Source organism: Tetrao urogallus (genome assembly GCF_951394365.1).
Source record: "Tetrao urogallus genome assembly, chromosome: Z".
NCBI classification, from domain to species: domain Eukaryota; kingdom Metazoa; phylum Chordata; class Aves; order Galliformes; family Phasianidae; genus Tetrao; species Tetrao urogallus.
The window spans coordinates 66,657,534-66,677,960 of NC_136816.1; the positions used below are offsets into that span (position 1 = coordinate 66,657,534).

At 55.2% G+C, this 20,427-nt stretch overlaps 2 protein-coding genes across 2 annotated transcripts; both read left to right on the forward strand.

The window, feature by feature from the left end:
- Positions 1-8,359: 8,359 nt before the first annotated feature.
- Positions 8,360-12,896, forward strand: ATOSB (atos homolog B; the record flags this gene model as incomplete). Its single annotated transcript, XM_079548496.1, has 7 exons — positions 8,360-9,448; positions 10,331-10,389; positions 10,689-10,785; positions 11,174-11,332; positions 11,566-11,634; positions 12,184-12,389; positions 12,743-12,896. 7 exons carry the CDS (start codon positions 8,360-8,362, stop codon positions 12,894-12,896), a joined length of 1,833 nt encoding a protein of 610 aa, XP_079404622.1.
- A 922-nt stretch (positions 12,897-13,818) lies between these two features.
- On the forward strand, positions 13,819-19,737 carry STOML2 (stomatin like 2; the record flags this gene model as incomplete). The annotated part of the gene is made up of 10 exons (XM_079548382.1): positions 13,819-13,863; positions 14,090-14,242; positions 14,580-14,679; positions 15,614-15,672; positions 16,036-16,137; positions 16,742-16,876; positions 17,832-17,976; positions 18,286-18,365; positions 18,620-18,748; positions 19,427-19,737. The coding sequence occupies 10 exons, from the start codon at positions 13,819-13,821 to the stop codon at positions 19,556-19,558; spliced, it is 1,080 nt and encodes a 359-aa protein (XP_079404508.1). The 3' UTR covers positions 19,559-19,737.
- Positions 19,738-20,427: the final 690 nt, after the last annotated feature.

Below are 20,427 nucleotides of genomic sequence, written 5' to 3' on the forward strand. Positions count from 1 at the left end.
GTTCCCCTCGGGAGCACGCGGTGGTCAGCCCGAGGCGGAAGGGCGCAGCGGCGTTCGGGGAGGAGAAGCCGGCCCGGAGGAATTTTCCCCTGGTGGCCAGCTGTTGTCCTGGGCCTGGCTCGCGTCCTGCGGCACTTCCCACCCCGCGCGTCCTCGGGGAGGGGACCGCGGCCGTCCCACCCTCCATCCTCCCTTCGCCGGGCGAGTGGGCGCCACCGCGGGCTGGCGGGGGTGAGTAGCTGCGGTGCGGCTCGGCAGCATCCTGCTGCCTCCGCAGGGATCCTCTCGGGCAGCGGAGAGTTTTCCCCACCCCCAGCTCTGCCGCTGCCTCTTTGTTTTCTGGCAGAAGCCTCCGTGCCTTTTCATCGCCGTTGAGGCGCTGAGCAGGAGCCTGCATGTGCCTTGCGCGCGTCTCACCGGGAAGGCGACGCGGGCCCGCGAGCCCTCCGCGCCGCGCACCGCCCCGCAGGGTCCGGTGGGCAGCTCCGGGGGTCTCCTCTGCATGGGCTTCTCTCCCGGCCAGGCAGGGCTCCGAGGCCTCTGCTTTCCTCCGCTAAATCCGCTCTCACGTTGGCAGCGGTTCTGCACCTTGCCACAAGTGGAGTAAGTTGGCCGGGGAGGGGACGGCCCCGGCCGGGCTCCGCGCGGGGCTCTCCGTCGCGGCCCTCCGGTGCCGTCGCTGCTGCCGGGCAGACACCTGAGCAGAGCGGAGCGGCGCGGGGGTGCGGAGCCGGCGGCGGCTGAGCGTTGCGTGTGCCGTGCCTGCCTCTGCGCCTATTCGATCGCACGACTTCCATCGGGACTGAATTCCTGCGCTGATTTCTGGGCTCGGCTCTTGTGAAAGGATCCAATTATTTCAGAGCTTTGAGCATCTCCATTTGCTGCCCATATTTGCAGCGCCCGGCTCTGTGCTGGCTGGAATTCCAAATGATTAACGTGACTGTGACATCCCTCCTAGGGGTGTTATCTTTGCTCGCTGTCCTCCCCACCGCCCCCCTCTTTCTCCTCCAGCAGCGATCGAGACAGGCAGGCAGAGACAAAGGTCTGTCCTCAACCTGGGCTGTCCTCCTGCCAGCGGCTGCTGCATGGGATTTCCCCGCTCTGCGTGCTGCAGGTTCCGTGGGCTCCGGGTTGATCGCTGTAGGCTGCGTCGCAGAGGTTTGAGCCTGGCTGGGCTGGGTGGGCAGGGGATGCTGCCGGTTTTGGAGAGCAGCTCGATGTTCCTGTTGGATTTTTAAGCTGCTTTTCATTCTTTGACTGTGCTATCCTGGGGGAGAGGGGCTGCTGTGCATGGAGGGGAGGCTGGCAGGTGGGGGTTGGACGTGGGGGAAAGCTGTACACAGGTGGCGGTCGCATATAGGATCTGCCTGCAGAGCCTGCCAGCTCCTCTTTCCACTGCAGGCTATTGTCAGTGTTGCTGCCGGTATGTGAAATGCCAAGGCAAGGTGTCTGAGGCAAACCAGGCACCAGGGTTGAAGCCTCCAGGCTTCTTGGGAGAGCTCTCATTGTGTTCTCCTGGCTTGGGCAGGTGCAAAGGCTCAGTGTCTTCACAGCCTTCCATGGCACCTGTGTGTGGAGCTGGGGTTTGGAAAGCACTCTGAGGCAAACCCTAGCTCATGGTGGGGACTGGGAGTATCCAAGCACGTAGGGGTCTCTGACCCTTCTGGGATCTGCTGGGATGGTGGCAGAGGGAGGAACGGGGTTTGTTCCCGGTGGTTTTCAGAAGCTTAATGTGGGCGCTGCCTCTTGCCCCATCTTTGCCCAACCCCTGAGCTTCCTTTCTGTTATCTGCACAGGGGCCAGCACCAAGTGAGGCACTGCAGCTGTATAAATCTGGCATGGCAGCAGGCCTCCCTCAGAGCCCTGAGAGCAGGGCTTGCCCTTGCGGTGGGATACTCCTTCCCTTTGCATCCTCACTCCTCCCCTCTCCCTGCTTCCCATTTTGTGAGCTTCTTCCTCCCCAGCCTGAAGCCCAGGGGAGTGTCACAGCCACCTCCACCCCACTCAGCTCTTCAAGTGCTGTTTGCTCCATCACGTCCCTCTCACTGCCTTCTCTCCCAATACTGCCTCTCCCAGGGATGGTGCTGGAAGTGTCCCCAGCGTCACCTGTCTGTATCTCTCCTGATGGTGGCATACCCAATCTCACAGAGGCCATGAAGAAGCCATTCTCTGATGTCTGTATTGCTGCTGTGCTGCTGTCCTACAGGGAAACTTTCTGTTTCTCAAGCCCTGCTCTCAGCCTGCGCAGGGAGCTTTGTGGCCTTATGCTTTCCGTGGTTAGGTTTCCTTCCTTTTTTTTTTCAGATAGGACCAACAGAGCTACGGTTTATCCTCCAGGCAGTCACTCTCTAGCAGTTTTCCACTGCCTTTTCTCTCGTGTTCTGTACTGAGGATTATTCTGTGCTTGCCTGTAACAGCAATCCCTCTCCTGTACTGCTTGGATTCTGTTTCATTCCCAGTGATGCTGCAAAGGTTTCCTTAGCACTGCCCAGAAGAGGGAGCAAGATAAAAGCCAGTTTGAGGTTGCTTTTCTGATTTTTTGTTGTGTGAAAGGTGCAAGGAGCCCTCTCATCCCCACCAGTTCGCAGTCATGGTGCTCTGTCTCAGGCAGTGATGCTCAGATATGGCCACCTGCCCTCTGCAAAGCCCTGTGAGTTCCGTTGGGTGAACTTTCTCTATCCCAGGGCTGCTCCTTGGCAGATTTTCTCTCCCCACTCTGGCAGAGCTACTTCCAATCTCCTCACTTCCTTTCTGGCCCACCCTGTGTGTGGTGCAGAACAGTTAAAACAGCAACAGATCCTTTTGCAGGCTGCATCCCAGCATGCGGTACAGCTGCTGCATTGCCCAGCCGGGGACCCTTCCTCTCCTGCCATCCTGTTCTGTTGCCAGCAGATTGAGTCCACGGTTTGTTTATCCTGTGTTCCCCCTGGATGGGCTAATAGGAATGAAAGCAGCAGGTAAGCCATGTCCCTGACCCCCCAGACCTGGCTGTGTCATCCTGCGTCATGGTCTGCTGGCTTGGTGTCCCCAGGGAACACAGGGTCTCTTTCCCAGCATCTGGAATGTGCCCCCTTCCCTGCAGGTTCTTTAGCACAATGTGTCCTACAGCTGGCAAAGTCTCGTGCCTTTCCCCAGGATTAGCCAGGCTAGAAGAAGAGGGGAAAGCTCTGGATCCAGCTGCTGGGAGAGCCCTGCAAAACCACAGCTGGAGTGTGACCCTGGTGGCGCTGCGGGGGGAATTTCTCCTCCTTCAATATGTGATTGATACAGAACTCTGCCTGTGCACTGGCAGCAGCCATCCTGTTTCTCTGTGTGCTGGGCTGGGGCAGGTGGGGCATCTCCTCCAACTGGCCTGGAAGCTCATTGTGAACAGGAGAAGCTCTTGCCAAGCTTTGCCCTGCAGGCAAAGCCTAGTCAGTCCTATTTCACAGAACCAGTGTGGGATGTAACATCAGCAAAATCACAGCTGCTTGGGTGTGGGAGGGGCTGGATCTCTGGCTTGGACATAGGGAGTCTCATGTGCTGCATCCAGGAGTTGGCACCCATACTGTTCAGTGGGGCAGTGAGGACTCAGACCTGGTGCTATCCCATCCAGACCTCCAGAAGTGGGGCTCTGGAATCCCTGTTGTGGCTGCAGGAGTTTGGAGTCTCTGTGTTTGGACTTTCTGAGGCAGGTTGTGGAATTCTGGTATTTCCCCACATGATTCTTTGGACAGTAGCACCTGGATTGGCAGGGTGAGGTGCAGCCCCTTGTGCTAGGTGCCTGCACTACTGCCCAGTGCTGGCATCCCTTGGGGACTGGCATAGAGACTTCATTTGGGATGAGTTTGTGATGTCAGACTTTCCTGTGAGGCAGCTGCCGCTGGGGAGCAAAGGGCTCAGTCTGCCTACATAAGGATTTGGGAAGGGCTGTGACTATAGAAGGGCGTGGGACAGAGAAGGAAAGAGCAAAGGCTGCACCTGCACATTATCCTGCATGGACACGTAAAGGAAGGATGTGGCTTCTGCTCACCGCCCCATGCTGACTGTTGCCGACTTTTGCTGATTTTGCTTCCCAGTAGCTGACCATGCCATGGAAGTCATGGTGCAGATCTGCCCTGGAGGTGGAAAAGGGAAGCAGTTACCTGATTTTGGAGCTTTCCCTGTTCTAGATGAGCCGAGCACAGTGTGTCAGCAGTATGGCATCTTCCCATGGCTGCAGACATCCACCTGCCTTCCCTCCTGCAGAATGCCAGGAGGGGCTGAGCTTCACAAAGAGCTTTTGTTGAGGCTTTAGACCAGGAGGTTGTTATGCTGCAGTGCTGATTGGCCGTGTTTGAGTGCTTCGTGGGAGCTGACATGTTGCATCTCAGTTCTGGCTGCTCACTGGGGGTGCCCCTCCCCTGGCTCTGTTGGAAGTGGCTTTTGGGCTGGCCTGTTCTTGAGAACTGGGACTAATTGCAAATGTTACCAGAAATGTAATGAGGGAACAGAATCTTTTCTGAGGCAGACTGGGTCAGGCAATGTGCTCCTTGCACTGATGTAGGATCTGATGGACCAGGGTGTTAGAAAGGGGTGCACTTGTGTATTTGGTGCCTTTGAGCATCCCTGCTGGGATTTTGTTCATCTGCTTGGCCCTGCTGTTTCCAGGCTCTGGGACTTGTGCTTGTGGTCAAGATATCCAATAGGACAGTAGCAGCTTCCCTCCAGACAGCCTCCAACTGAGGCTGTGTTGGGGAGAGATGCGCACAGTCCCCAGCGATGGGCAGCGCCTTCTCCTTCACCCAGAGATTCCTGGAACTGCAGAGCTTCCAAGAAGTCCTGTGGCAGAGGAGCTGAGGGTGGAATTGCCCAAGGTCTCCTGCCTGCTGTGAAAGTGTTGACCATGAGCTGCTGCTCAGATTGATTCTCCTCCTTGCCCTCTTCCAGGCATCAAAGCTGCAGTGCGGGTGGTTTACAACCACAAGGGAGCTGCGCTTATCTGCAAATCTCCGTACATAAAGGGCGCCTCTGAGCAGGTGAGTGCTGTGTGAAGAGATTGCTGTCTATGCTCCACAGAACACTTGTGGGGAACCAACCTCCAGTCTTAGGGCAGTCAGGCTCCTGTTTCTCCCTTTCCTGACAGGCATCTCTGGCTGGAGGAAAGTAATTGCAAGTATTTTTCTTTGTATGGCCAGAAAATGTCCTGCATGGTGGATGAAAGTGTGGATGGACGTGAGATCAGCAACTAGCTGGAAGCCCACAGGTTTCTGGTGACTGCAGTGTCTTGGAAAACAAGCTATGAAATGATCACCAAAATTAATCATAGAATCACTGTAGAATCAGAGAATGGCTTGAGTTGGAAGGAACCTTAAAGCCCACCCAGTCCCAGTCCCTGCCGTGGGCTGGTTGTCTCCCACCCACTGGGGGGCTGCCCAGGGCTTCATCCTACCTGGCCTGGAGTGCCTTCAGGGATGGGGCACCTACAGCTGTTCTTGAGAGCTCACTGCTCTGAAGTGCCTCAGTGCTTTATAGCATCTAATATAAATCTCCCCTCTTTTAAATTAAAACCACTCCCCATTACCCTATCACAGTCTGTGTAAAAAATTGGTCTCCTTTCTGGTCATAAGGTCCATTTACATACTGAAGAGCTGCAAGGAGGTCTCTGCAGAGGTTTCTATTCTGCAGGCTGGGCAAGCCCAGCTCCCAAAACCTTTCTTCGTAGCAGAGATGTTGCAGTAGACTGATTATTTCCATGCTCTAGTCTGGACCTGCTCCAACAGCTCACTCCTGTGCTGAGGGCCCCAGACCTGGACGCATACTGCAGATGGGGCCTCGTGAGCAGAGCAGGAGGGGACAGTCCCCTCCCTCTCCCTGCTCCCCTCTGTTAATGCAGCCCACAGTACTGTTGGCCTTTTCGACTGCAGGCATGCACTGCTACCTCATATGCAGCTTTTCTGTCCACTGGAATCCCCAAGTCCTTCTCTGCGAGGTTGCTCTCAAGGAGTTCTTCCAGTCCATGCACATATGTGGGATTGTGCTGATCCATGTGCAACAGCTTGCACTTAGCCTTGTTTAGCCTCACTGAAGTAGAGATCTCTTCATATACACAGGGTTTCATACAGGAAAGCAAGTAAAGACTGTAAAGCACAAGCAGGGTGTGAGAGTTCACAGCTTAGTTTAAAGTATTTATTATTTAAAGGGAAAATAAGGTGAAAGTACTGCCTTAAGTGATCTGTAGATTTATTTGACATTGGGGAGAGGCTGGACCTCAAGACTGCCATCTCCACTTGTGTGACCCTTCAGGCCAGCAATATTCTCCTGCCCTTCTCTTCCTGGTGAGCATCTATATCACGCTAGCCCTGCATTTCCCCCTTTTTTCTTTCCCCTCAGAGCTGCTGTGAAACTAAAGAGCTGGAGAGGACGTTGCAGAGGTTCGGAGGCACACCGTGATGGTGGGAGCCATTCCACGGCAGCCACGCCGCTTCTGGGGGGTGCCTGGCTGGCAAGTGTCTTCAGCTAGTTGTGCCAACGACCGCCCACTGTGGGACGGGGAGATTGATCCGGAGTGGAGTGGGATTCTGCTGCAGAGAGGTGAGTGTGGGGGCACACAGGACAGGCTGGAGTGGGGGCCATCATGGAGTGGCTGAGGTCAGTGTCCATCTGGGCCAATCCCAGTTCAGGTAGGGACACACAGAGCATGTTGCCTTGGACCTATGTCCAGGCAGCTTTTATAGATCTGCAAGGATCTACAACCTCACCTTCACAATAAAAAAAACTTCCTGGTGTTCAGACAGAGCCTGATGTACTTCAGTTGCACACACTGCCTCTTGTCCTGTCACTGGATGCCAACAGAAAGAGCACCGTCCTCTTCGCACCATCCCTTCAAGTTCTTATAGGTATTGATGAGATCCCCTCCGAACCTTCTCTCCAGGCTGAATAGTTACAGCTCTCAGCCTTTCTTCATAGGAGAGGTGCCCTACTCTCTTAATGATCTTTGTGGCCGTTTCCTGGATCATCTCAGGAGTGGCCTCACCAGTGCTGGGCAGAAGGAAAGAGTTACAGCCCTTCTCTGTGGCAAGGGTGCACCATTGGATCATAGGCAACTTGGAGTCCACCAGGATATCTGAGGGCACTTTCTGTAAAGCTGTTTTCCAGGCAATTGGCCCCAGCATGTACTGGTGCATGTTCTCGTTGTTTCTCTTAAAAGAAATTTCCTGGGCTCAACCACCCCGGTCTGGCACCTTTCCTTCAGTATCACAGTCGGAGTCAAAATACCACAGTCAGAGTCAAAATGTCTCCATATGGCCTTGACCTGCTCGAAGAATTACTTCTCTTGCATGCCTGCCCCTAAGCCTTTGCTCCAGAGGAGCAGAGGCAGCTGTGGAGACAGGCAAAGGGCAAAGCTGCCAGGTATGGGCTGTTTTTAGGCTGTGTTAGGCGATGCAGCTCCTTGGCACGCCACTCATTTTTATGCAGACTTCTCATCTCTTTGTCTCTTGCAGACATTTCAGGGTTTATCAATTCAGACGGCTCGTGGCCACATCTGAAACATGGTGAAAATAAAATCAAGGCCTTGTGCAGCATGAAGGTGGTTGACTCCTCCAGGCATGCAAGGATGGGTCTTAGGGATAGTACAGGGGTGGATGGATGGTGCAGGAGTCCATGGTGGTCTCTGCAACTCCTGGTGCTGCTCAATTGCTCATCCATGTGGTTGAGGACTCTGGTCCAAGCTATCAGAGCTAGCTAGCTGCCATAATTGTTCAGGTTCCACTGGGTTGCACAGGCAGGTTCCCATCCCTACTGTGGAGCTGGCAACCTGAGACAGCCCGCGTCCTTCAGTGCATGTGGCTGGCACAGGTTTTCTTGGCAAGGACTCACAGATTTGATTGCTGGTGCTGATGGGGTCACAGTCCTGAGTCCCTGGGACTGGTCTGACCTGCCTTACTGCTGCACTCCAGAGCAGTACGAGAATGTCAGGTCCCCAGCAGAGGGCAGACCCTCTTCTCCTTGCTTGTACAGACTTGTCCGCAATAGCCTCCAGCCCTGCTGGAGAATCCTCTTTGTGTCCACGCTGGGATAAAAGTGCTGATCCTGCAGGTGGGTGATGCCACAGGGTTCTCTGGAGAAGCCACACTGTGCTGATTCCTCCTTCCGTCCCGGGGGAGAGCTGCCTGCCTCCCAGCAGGGCTGGGAAGCTGGACAAGGACCATGGTCTTGCCTGACCTCACTCCTTTCTCTTTCTAGAGCCCCATACTGGGGGGCTCACCTGGACATCCTGAGCAAGAGGTCTAGCTCCTGCCCTCTCGGCATCACCTGTGGCACTTTACTGTCCCCTTCCTGCTGCTGCATGGGCTGTCCTGACTCCAACTCCACGTGGAGTCCAGCCAAGTGAGGCTCCATGCGGCACATCCACACAGAGACGTCCCTGCCCCCGGAGCGCAGCACTGACTCCAGCCTGTCCCGACCCAGTGGAGAGGGAGCCTTGGAGCCTTCCTCACAACACTGTGCCCACCACGGCATCCTCATGGGCTACAACGAGACAGAGATCAAGCGCCAGAAGGTTTACCAGGTCTCCATCTTCTCCCATCTCTCCAGCTCCTCCGAGAGCACGGAGCAACGAGCAGGCAGTCATCCGACTCTCAAGAGGAGCTACCCTGAGCAGCGAACTCCAGAGGGGGTGCGGGATCCCAAACGAACTCACTGGGGTGGTGGGGTGGACAGCAAGTGTGATGGGGGCTTGGGGCAGGCTGCCCTGGAGGACGATGATACCTTTGAGGATGGTCTGCTGGTGGACGAGCTCTCTCTGTGCGGCTCTGCCCAGCATTTCTCCCATAGTGGGCTGCAGGTGGTGGAGCACCGGTGTGTGAGCAGTCCCAGCCCTAAGGCCAATAGAGAGGACAAGCCGCAAGATACCTCCTCCTTCTGGCCACAGCACATTGCTTGCAGTACTTTGCACACAAGAGATAGTTGCCCGGTCCCACTGGGGAATCAGCTTGCAGACTGCTGGGAGAATGGGGAGCGAATGAGTGACCATAACCTACCTGACCTTGATTTGCACAATATTGCACAAAACCCCCAGCTGGACTGTGGTGGGAGGGGAGAGAAGCCAGGCAGCAGCCCCGCTCACCACTGCGGGGCTGGCGAAGCAGAGGAATGGCCGGTGGTGGCTAATGGGTGCAAGGAGCCTCTAGCCCCACAGATGTTACTCAGCCCAGAGCCTAGCAACCTGAGCTCCCAGGAAAAGACACCCTGTGGGAACAGCAGCAGCAGCAGCAGCAGCAGTAGCAGCAGCAGCAGCAGCTGCCCAGCCAAAAGGAAGTTGCTACCGGCTGGTGAGATTATGGCTGACTCCTGCTCCGAGGATGAGAGCCTATCCCAGCTGGTGAGGAAGAAGAGAGCCCTGCCATGCCACCCAGTGCCCACAGCTTGCCGCAGCACCGACGCCAAGGGAGCCCCTTTCTGGAATCACCTGCTTCCCACAGCCAAGGTGAGTGTCACTGCAGGGGCAGGAGGAGGCAGGGAATGTCCTGGGCTGTTCTTTTTGGGCATGTAGCCCACAGTGGCATGGCATTACGTATTGTCCCAGTGGTACAACACAGGCATGGGAAGGGCAGTGGCTGGTGGCTGGCCCTAGGACAGGCAGTATGTAGGCTGTCACTTGTCTCTGCAGAAGCAGAGGCACCCTTGGCTGATTGCTTCTCAGAGCTGGAATGCACCGTGCATGGGACACAGCTCTATCCCTGCCCTTGTGCCCTTTTTGGTGACTGTCCCCAGCTTGGCTGCCCCAGCAGCAGAGTGAGGCTCTCCAGTAGCTTCCCTTGTCATGCCTTCTCAGTCATGCCAGCCAGTTCCATCATCCCTTTGTGCTGTGCTGCCTTTTGTGTGGCTTCCAGAAAGGAAAACCCCTGAAAAGGGGGTGCTTTTAAAAGGAGACAGCAATGTGGCTTTAGGCCCCCGCCCTGCAGCTGTAGGAGCCCAGCTGTGGGCAGCACAACCCTGTGCCCAGACTTTGCACAGATTGCATGGGGATGGGACTTCTCCCAGACTGCCCTGGGAGCTTTGTCGTATGTGTTACCATTCCTTAGGACCTGGTTTTCAGGGTGGGAGGCTGTGTGCTGTACCTTTGGCTCAGGCACTACCACTGCTTTCCTCAACAGGTCCAGTTTGGGAGGGTGAGGACCTGCCCTTGTAGCCAGCTCTGGATTTGGGCAGCCCTTTAGCCCCAGATGTCTTGTGCTGCTCAGCCTCAGAGGGACTTGTCTCATCTGCTGGGACCACTGTGGGACAGGGCAATGGGTGGTAGCATCTCCTGAGGTGCACATCCCCAGCTGCTGCCCTAATACAGTTCCTGGTTTCATGTCCTTTCCAGAGCTCTGCAGATTGCACTACAGTCGGGAGGAGGCTGAAGAGCGGGCTGCGCCTCAAATCGTGAGTGTCGTGGCAGCGAGGCCTCACTGCAGGGTATCGAGTACAGTGGTCCCAGCACCTTATATCCCAGTGGGGTGGCCAGGTTGGGTTGACTTTCAAGACCCACAAGAGCCCTGGCTGTGAGGTGGAGGGAAACTGCTTCCAGGATTAGGAAAATGAGTTCAACCTCCGCTGAGGAAAGGGGCAGGAGAGAGGGACGTGCCCCCATTCCCACTGGGGAGGGATCTGTACTCTGAGGAACATGTGTGGCCCAGGTCTCTGCTCTTCAGTCCCGTGCTGATATTCTCCTCTCTCTCAAGGCGACATCTCCGGAGCAGCCTCCGGAGAGGAACCCGTTCCTCTGCATCATCCTGGGCCACCACCACTGTCAGCCATGCTCTGCTGGGTAATTTTGAGGTAATGGTGCCCATATCGTGATGGCCTGCTAGGGAGGGAGGTGGGTCCTGAAAGCTTGGGCTGGACTGGCACCAGCCTGGGAGAAGCTGAGCCTGATGAGAGCCAGCTGCTTTCTACAGCAGTTGGCAAGGGGTAGGGTGGCTTGTCCAAGGGCCCAGCACGTGTTGGCTATGTTGGCCAGCAGATGTTCACCAAGAGGACAGCTTAGCCAGCACGTCCTCTGTGTCAGAAGGGTGATTTAAGCCCACCTGTGGGTTCTGTCTGAACGTGCAGCCAGGGCCTCCAGAGAGCCTGGAGGCACACAGGGATCCGCAGACACCAGCCTGCAGTGCAGATTGTTTACCTTACACAGTGCTGGAAGGTCTGTAATGCTTTCCTCCTTTCTCAGGAGTCCATCCTGAAAGGGCGCTTTGCACCATCGGGGCGCATCGAGGGGTTCACCGCAGAGATCGGTGCCAGCGGCTCCTACTGCCCGCAGCATGTCACCCTGCCCGTGGACGTCACCTACTTCGACATCTCCGAGCATAGCGCGCCCTCGCCTTTCCTGGTACACGGGCGGGCTGGGACTGTGGGGGAGGTGACTGGGGGCTGTGTCCAGACACTGCATGTTCTTTAATCGGGGGGCTGCGCGTCTCTGGAAAGCACGGCTCAAGCAACTAGACATCTGAGGGTACTACCATTTAACCTGCAAAGCAAAGAAGAAATGGGATCTCGGCACTGCCAGGTCCCATCTGGACAATACATTTCTCCTTCTCACACATGCTGTTTCTTTTGCCCCAGGGAGTGATTGACTTGGAAGCCTTGGGAAAGAAGGGTTACAGTGTTCCTAAAGCTGGAACCATCCAAGTGGTGAGTGGGCTCCTGTGGCTTCTCGAAGTGGACATGCTGCATTATCACACAGTCGCAGAATGTCTTCCTTGGGAAGGGATCATCTAGTTCCAAACCACTGCTGTGGGACAGGGACATCTCCCACCAGAGTAGGCTTCCCAAAGCTTCATCCAGCCTGGCCTTGAATGCTTCCAAAAATGGGGCATCGAATTTTTCTGTTTCTATCAAGAGTTTGCACGCACACAAAAAAGCATGGTGGAGGAAGCGTGAGACCCCCCAGGGTGCTAGCTGTGAGACACAGGGATGGGAGATTTGGGGAAGGTCAAGGCTAGTGGGGTCCCCAGCAGGAGACTGTATATGTGCAGTGACGATGGGATGGGAGCACAAGAGTAGAGTTGGGTGGACATGAATTACTTGTGTTGGCTGGGTCTCTGAGCAACACTTGCTGGATTTTATGGACTGGGCAAGAGCTGAGCCTCATGCAAAACCCCCTGGGACTGACATGGGGCCAGATGCCCCAGCAATACCTACCTTGTCTGACCACTACCCGCATCCATCCTCTACCCGCAGACCTTATTTAACCCCAACAAGACTGTGGTGAAGATGTTCTTGGTGACGTACGACTTCCAGGACATGCCTGCCAATCACATGACCTTCCTACGCCACCGCATTTTCCTGGTGCCTGTGGGGAAAGAGAAGGGGGCCACTGTGTCCTGCAGTGAGCCACCAGGCACCGACCCACCCCGCAGGGTCCTCTGCTACCTGATGCACCTGAGGTAGGAATACTGGGTGGGATGGGGACCTGCCCACGAGTACCCTGGGCTCCCAGACCCCTTTTCCCTATGTTTCCTTCTCCAAATCTATAGACCTGGTGGTCTAGGAACACGACAGCCTGACCCTGCAGCTGTGAGGAGGAGCAGGGACCAGCCTCTGTTTGCACTGATGGGCTGCAAGGAGGTGGAAGCTGCTGTTCTGCCCAAGGGCAGTGGGTTTTATCCCTCCAAAGGCAACCGGAATGTGGCTACCTTGATCAGGAGCCACAGAAGGGAAGGGAGCTGTGTCCCCTGCTGTCAGTTAGGCTGTCCTGGCCCTTGTGTGTACGCCTAAAATTCCTTCATCCTTCTCTCAGATTTCACAGCTCCAAGTCTGGGAAGATCTACCTTCACGACAACATCCGGCTGCTTTTCTCACGCAAGTCGATTGAGGTTGACTCGGGGATCCCATATGAACTGAAATCCTTCACGGAGATGCCAAGAAACCCTCGCTACTCACCCTGGCCCTGACCTTCTCCCTTGCTCAGGGCCACCAAGCAGTGCCCAGCCCAGTGCTTTGGGGATCATTGAGTAAAAGAGAGACCAAGCGCAGCCACCTGGAAGTGTCCCCAACCCTACGCACCCATCCTCCTGAGCAGCACTGATGTCACAGCTGTGCCCTGGGACAGAGCTGGCATCACCAAAGGGGATTTATGAGGAGGGGCAGGGGCTGGGGAGCACTCTGGGGCTGTGCCCAGGACTTTTGCAAGCTGGGAGGTGTGGCTGGAGCTGAGGGGGAGGGCTCCTTCCAACCTGCACCCGGCCCTGGGTTGGGAGCAGAAAGTTCAGAAGTTTGTATTTATTAGTATTTATTGTCATAGGGGTGCGGAGGTGTTGGAGATATGGTTCCTGGCAGGGGGCAGCCGGGGTGAGGGGGGTGAGGGCAGGGGCGAAGGACGAGCCTGGAGGGTTGGCCGAGAGGGGGCATCAACTCCACGTGGCTGAAATATCACCGTGCGTGCGTATCGGGGCGCGGCTCCGCGCAGGGCGCCAGCCACCGGCCGGAATGACACGGAGCGGGGGCTGTGGCCCTTCAGGGGCCGGGTGGAACCCCCCCCCTCCCAGGGGGCCCGTGAGGGCCAGATGAGGAGCTGCCCCTGCCCTTCGCCCCAGAACCCCGCTGGCCTCTCCCTGCGGCACCCCAGGGCCGGGGGTTCGCCCCGCGGCACTCCGTGCTGGGGCCCCGCCCGGAGCGCAGTAGCGGTACTTCTGTGTTGGTTTCTATTTAATAAACGTTTGGAAACGCAACCCGGACCTCCGACCTCGGGCACCGCGGAACCATGGGGCGAGGCGGCCGGGTCGGACCGGGCCGGGAGGAGGAAACGGGCGGCTCTCCCGGAAGGGGCGGGGCGGCGCGGAGAGCATTCCGGGGCGGCGGGCGGGGAGCGGCGCGATGCTGGCGCAGGCGGCGCGGCGAGCCGGGCCTGGGCTGCTGCGGGTGCGGGGACCGCGGGGTTCGGGATTCGGAGTGTCCCGCAGCGGGTTGGGGTCCGAGGGGAGCGGGGCGGCGACCTCGGCCGGCGCGAGCTCCGTGTGCGGCCGCGGGGAGCCCCGGATCGCAGCCCGGTCCTCTCGCCGCGCGGGGCGGATGGAGGCCGGCAGCCCGGCGGGGGATGAGAGGCGTGCGGAGCGCCGGCCCCATTCCGTGCCTTTCCTTTCCGCAGCGCGCACCAGTGCTGAAGCGCCCGGCGTGGCTGGCCCCGGCCCCACAGCGGCTGAACTCCGGGCTACCCGTCAATATCGGCGTGCTGTTCGTGCCGCAGCAGGAGGCCTGGGTGGTGGAGAGGATGGGCAAGTTCCACCGCATCCTCGAGCCTGTAAGGAGCCCCTTTTCTCCCCTCCTGGATTCCTCAGGTTCCTAGAGCGGTAGCGAGCACGTGTGTTGTGCGCGGATTGAGGGGATGGTCCGAGTGCCTGTGCTTGTTCTTACCGACTGCGATCCTTCTAAAACTGCCTGTAGACGAATTTCCTGTAGAGGGGTGTTATGGCATTAGGTAATTTAAGCTCCCTCGTGTGTGAAGTAAACTTATTGGCAGCAATGGGAGCACGTCGTGCTTGGGATTCGTTTGTACTTCCCTCTGTTCTGAGCTGTCTGGGTGGGAAAACCCTTGCCTGGCTTCAGGGCTCAGCTGTCCAATCGCACCTTTGTCGCAGGGTTTGAATTTCCTCATCCCTCTGCTGGATCGGATACGTTATGTGCAGAGTCTCAAAGAAATCGTCATCAATGTCCCAGAGCAGTCAGCTGTCACCCTAGGTAAGAAGGGCTTCAGTCTCCTGTCCCTTCCCTTGCGTGCAGGGTGAGTGAGGAGCAGTGTGGTCAGAAATGTCACAGGCTCCTGCACTCGGCCCTGTCCTGGGGATCCAGGCTTGCCCATACCTGTGGCAGTGTGACCAGGAGAACCCTGTCAGTCTGTCTGGGCTGCTCCACTACTGCCTTGATCTGTTCATCACAGAAAGGGATCAGTTTTTCAGAATTTATATGTTTTCCCATTTTCAATTAGGAAGATCTTCCCATGTTTTTGTGTCATACAGAGATTTCAGGTCAGGTTGGTGGGCACGTTTGTTAAAATTCTAGTGTTAAGTATCCTGTTTATTTCTCATTTAAACTTTTATCTGTTAGCATCGCTATAGCATGAAACATCTTGATATCAAGGCCTGAGATTTCTTTTGTAAAAATAAGGCACTTTGTAGAGGATGTAGGAGCCCTTTTTGCACAAGGATCTGTATTTCTGCTAATCGAGCTGTTAGGAAACTGTTATGTCATGACCTGAACTGATGATTGAGCACCTGGTGAAGCATTGGCCCAGGAAGCACGGGTACAAGCAGTTCACCTTTGCTTTCCACATGACCATAAGGAGTGGACCCCTCCCTGGCTCATTCAAGGACTGGCCTCCACAGCGAGAGCGTTTCCTGGCTGAAGGCCCCTCCCTGAGAATGGGTGTTCTGTAGTCAGAAGCTGTGTCACCATCAGATGGGTTAACTTCTTCCTATCTGTGATCATCGACGTTCCTAATAACACTGCCTGGTATTGCAAAGAATTTATCAAAAGCAATTTCACTGCCTCCAAGGGCCAACACCTGCCATGCTAAAGCAGGAAAGGGACCACCTTTCACAGCTCTGCTAATTCTCTCAGAGGAGGTGCCATGCATTTGCTTCGATAAACAGAATGTGTCGTTCTCTCCTGGCAGATAATGTCACCCTGCAGATTGATGGAGTGCTCTACCTGCGTGTCATGGATCCCTACAAGGTACCATCCCTGCTATGCTGAGGCTCAGCTTCAACCTGAAGGCATGAGGCAGCCTGCAGCTCTGGCTGTGCCCAGTGGGCTCTGTGCAGCCTCAGCGTGCTGGCCACCATGGCAGCCCCTCATGCACAATTTACTGGCCTCTCCCGTCTCACCTTACTCTGAAACACGTGCTCCATCCTTTATGTGCTATGCAGGTGGGTGGGCAAAGTACCCTTTCCCTGGGGCTGCTCTCTGGGAAGAGGAGCTCAGCAAGCATGTCTGCAGCAGATCTTTCATCTTAGCGCTAGGTTTACCCACTCTGCCTCTCCTGAGGTCCCTTTCAGCATTACCACAGACTTTGTATCTTTTGCTTCTGTTTCCCAGGCAAGCTACGGGGTGGAGGATCCCGAGTATGCTGTGACCCAATTGGCCCAGACCACAATGAGATCTGAACTTGGCAAACTTTCCCTTGATAGAGTCTTCCGGGTGAGTTGGGGAGGTGGATACTGGAGCTGCCAGTATCTGACAGCTTCTCGAAACCCTGCAGGTTCTGTGCATCCAGGCTGATACATTTAATACCAAAATGCATTTTATTTAGAGAGCTTCTGGCTTCTGTTTCTCTCAGCCTGTTTGTGGATCCTTGGAGATGTGTCTTGCATCAGTTATTTTTGTGCCCTGTGCCCTGACCTGGATGGTGCAGTTCTGTTTTTCTCAAATCATCAACATTTTGCTCAAGCCCAAGATGAGTGTCATGCTGACCATGTTCAAGTGGGCTGTAACCCCCATGCTGCTTTTTTTTTTTTTTTTTTTTTTTTTTTTTGGTGGTCTGAGGAACTGTTTGCATTCCTGGGAGAGATCTTTGTATCCAGTTGTGCACCGATGTACAGCAGTGTATCAGCAATTTTGGTTTTAGTACCTGCCCTCACTGGGAGAAGGTGACCTTAAGAGATAGTGGGAACATCTAGCCCTGCCTTTCACTCCTGAAGTAGGGCTTTTCTGGCTAATGTTGGCCCACAGGGGGGGTGTCTGCGTCCCTTCTGATCTCTATATTCTCTTCTTTTTTCTCTACTGTTTCGTCTGTACCTTCCAGGAACGTGAGTCCCTCAATGCCAACATAGTGGATGCCATCAACCAAGCCTCAGACTGCTGGGGTATCCGGTGTCTACGTTATGAGATTAAGGACATTCACGTGCCCCCACGTGTGAAGGAATCTATGCAGATGCAGGTTTGGCTCTCTGGGTGAACAGTGTGGAATGAGACATAAGCCACCCTTTCCATTCAGCACCACTGTTCTCCATCCAGAGCTTACAGCACCAGGCCGTCCTGCAGGGGAGGAAGCCTTTTGTCACTTTGGCTGCAAATGCACAGCTATTGAGTAAATCTGATCCTTATTCCTGCAGTGGAGGTCCCTGCCTGGTACACACAAGCTCTGCTGGCTCCCTTTAAAATCCCAAGAAGGAGAACCAGCCCACACTGGGGATCTCTTAACGTTTTGCAGCCATCTTCTTACCCTGTGCTAAGCCATGCTTGTCCAAGTGGAATGTTAAGATTGTGTCTTTGCTGTCCTCTCCCTGTGGGTGGGGTTCCATCAGAGCATTGTGGCAGGTGGGCTGCTGACCTGTTGTCCTGCTTTTATGTAGGACACAGTTCATTTCCTCTGCGATGCCTGGCATGGTGCTGTAATTTGGCTCTAGAAGAAAAAAACAATGTTGATAACACACCAATGATTTAGTTGCTCAGCAACACTGTACAGAACCAAGGGCATTTATTGGTCAGCTTCTCATACTGCCCTTCCCAGCGGGGTGCTGGGAGAAGGCAGTACAGGGATAGCTGACCTAAACTGGTCAAAGCAATGTTTGATACCCTATGATAGGTGAAAAAACTAAAAAAACTTTGGGGAGGTAGCTAGGGGATTGCCTGGGCATCAGTCAGTGGGAGGTGAGCAATTGCTTTGTGAATCTCTCATTTTGTAAAATTGTGCGTGTGTATATAATTATCATTAGTGTTACTTCTCTCTCCCTTCGCTGTCTTACTAAATAGCTTTTATCTTTATAAAGAAGTTATACTTCTTCCTTTTTCTGTGATTCTCTCCCCTGTCCCACTGGGAGCTGAGCAGTGAGCGAATGGCAGTGTGGTGCGGGGCCGCCTGCCAGATTCAGCCTCAGCTCCTGTCTTTGCAGGTGGAGGCAGAGCGACGGAAGCGGGCAACAGTGCTGGAATCAGAGGGGACGCGGGAGTCTGCTATCAACGTGGCTGAGGGGCAGAAGCAAGCCCAGATCTTGGCGTCAGAAGCTGAGAAAGCCGAACAAATCAACAAAGCTGCTGGTAGTGCCTTGGATTGGAATATGTCTTGAATACTAGGGCCTGGGGGGGATCTGCACTGCTCTGTACTGAGGGGTGATTCTCCTTGAGAGCAGACTGCATTGCTGTGGGCCAGGCTTCCTCAGCTGCTCATTCTCTCTGCTAGGCCTTAGAGGCCCCTCCACAGCCTGGGGAAGCAGGAAGGTTGTTGTAGAACAACACTGGGTTATTGTTATCTAAAAGGGGGCTTTGCATGAATGAAATTTTCTTGCTGTAGTTCTTGCAAGTGCTTTGTCTCAGTTCTGATGTGCATTCTGCTGTGCTTCATTGCAGGGGAAGCCAATGCCATGTTGGTCAGAGCTAAGGCCAAGGCTGAGGCCATTCAGCTTCTGGCAGCTGCTCTCGCACAGCAGGTAAGCCATGGCTCCTGGGGGAAGCCAGAGCTTTGGCGCTAGCATTGAGAGAGGTGAAACTTAAGTGGGGGTGGCACATGGCTCCCTCCCTCCTGCATGCTACCTCCATCCCTCCCTGATGTCTGTTGGCAACTTGTGCAGCAGTGAGGAGTTTTGCTGCTGTAATGTGCTGCCGTGTAGGACAGGCTGGGTTGAGCTCTTGGTGGTACATGACTCGGCATCTTTCCTGATGAGCCTGATCTGTCTCTCTCCAGCATGGCAGTGCAGCAGCCTCTCTCTCTGTGGCTGAGCAGTATGTGAGCGCCTTCTCCAAGCTTGCCAAAGATTCCAACACGGTCCTGCTCCCAACCAACACTGGTGATGTCACCCACATGGTAGCACAGGTCAGTGTCAGCAATGGGATCCTGTTTGTTGGGGGATAGTGAAGGTGACAGCTCAGTTTGCCCTGGTGGATGGGTGTTTGTGCTGAGTAAGAGGAGGTGTGGAGATGAGGAAATTGTCCCAGCATGTGGGTCTGGAATAGAAGGTGTGGGCTGGAGCAGCTGCTTTGCAGCATCCTGTGGGAACCAGACAGTCCCGGTTGTGGCAGTCCTTAGTTGTAAAATGGGCCCGTGCTGGTTTGCAGCTGTAGAAGAGAGGGCAGAACAAGCTGGTGAAAATACTAGGCAAGTGCTGACTTCTCTCTGTCTTGATATGTAAATTTGCCTTTTTCCTGACCATCTCTCTGCTGGCATGGAACTGAATGTAGACAAGGATTTGGCTTGGTTCCTGAAGGCATTGCTGTGTGCTAGCTGTTCTCCATATAGCTGTCTTAAAATGGTGATGTGGCATGGCAACATCAAGGCCTTGAGCAGAGCCCTTTTAGAAAAGCTGGGGCCCTGTCTACTTGTGGGGTGTGCTCTGTCCCAGCCCTATGTACACCCTGTCTTCTGACATAGACCTGATGCAAGTACTGTTCCTGCTGTCCCACAGGGCCCTCTCTAGGGACAAATGACCATCTTTGTTCCTATATCATCCAGTGTGTCTCATCTCCTCCCTGATGGCTTTCTCATTTCCTGCAGGCATTGGGCATCTACACCACACTGACCAAGACACAAGCTGTGAAGACTCGGGATGAGCTACCTCCAGCCCATGGGGATCCTCAGCCCCCCAGCACAGAGATGCTTAAGGCAGAGCAGGTGACCTCCAGCTAGTGGGGCTGAACAGACACTGGACACGCTGATGGGACAGCACCCACCAGAAAGGGGATACTTGTCCAGGGCCTGTGAGGCTGTGGGGAGCCCTGTTCCGCCATCTTCCCCAGCCAGACATTCTTCCTCTTCCCTTGGCCCTTATTTTGTATCTGAATCTGATCATGTAATAAATAGTACCATTGCCGCAGAACATCCTTCTGGTACTCAGGGCCATGTCCCAACGTGGAGGGGTGCAACATGAAGTGAAACTGACCTGAGAGGCACTGAGCCTGTGACAATCTGCAAGAAGAGCCTGGAGCCAAGGGCCACCAGTAACTGGAATTTCATAAGGCCTTGTGCCAGCGGTTGCATGCAGTAGCTCAAGCTGTTGCTGGTGCCACTCAGGAGTGGGTACAGGAGCGTGCTAGAAACTGGTGCGGGTGTCAGTATGCAAAGGGAGGGAGGGCAGCTCTGGAATTTGGCATATACCAGCTGAGGGATCAGAGTGGTCTGTGGATCAGAGGATAAATGCTGAACCTCCTCCATCAGGTGCAGAAGCGGACTGGGGATGCGGGGCAGAGGTTGGAGTGTTCCCTGCGGTATGTTACCATAGAATCATGGAATATCTTGGGTTGTGAGGCACTCGTAAGGATCCCAGAATCCCACTGATGGCTTCACCCAATGCGTGACTGCAGTGTCCAAACACCCCTTGAGCTCCAGCAGCTCACTGCCGTGCCCACCGCCCTCTGTTGCAGAGCCCTTCCCCACCCCCGGCCCTCCCCTGGCACAGCTCCATGCCGTTCCCTCGGGCCCTGTCGCTGTCACACAGAGCAGAGCTCAGCGCTGCCCTCCGCTCCTCTGCTCTGGGCCCAGCACACCCAGGGCCTTCA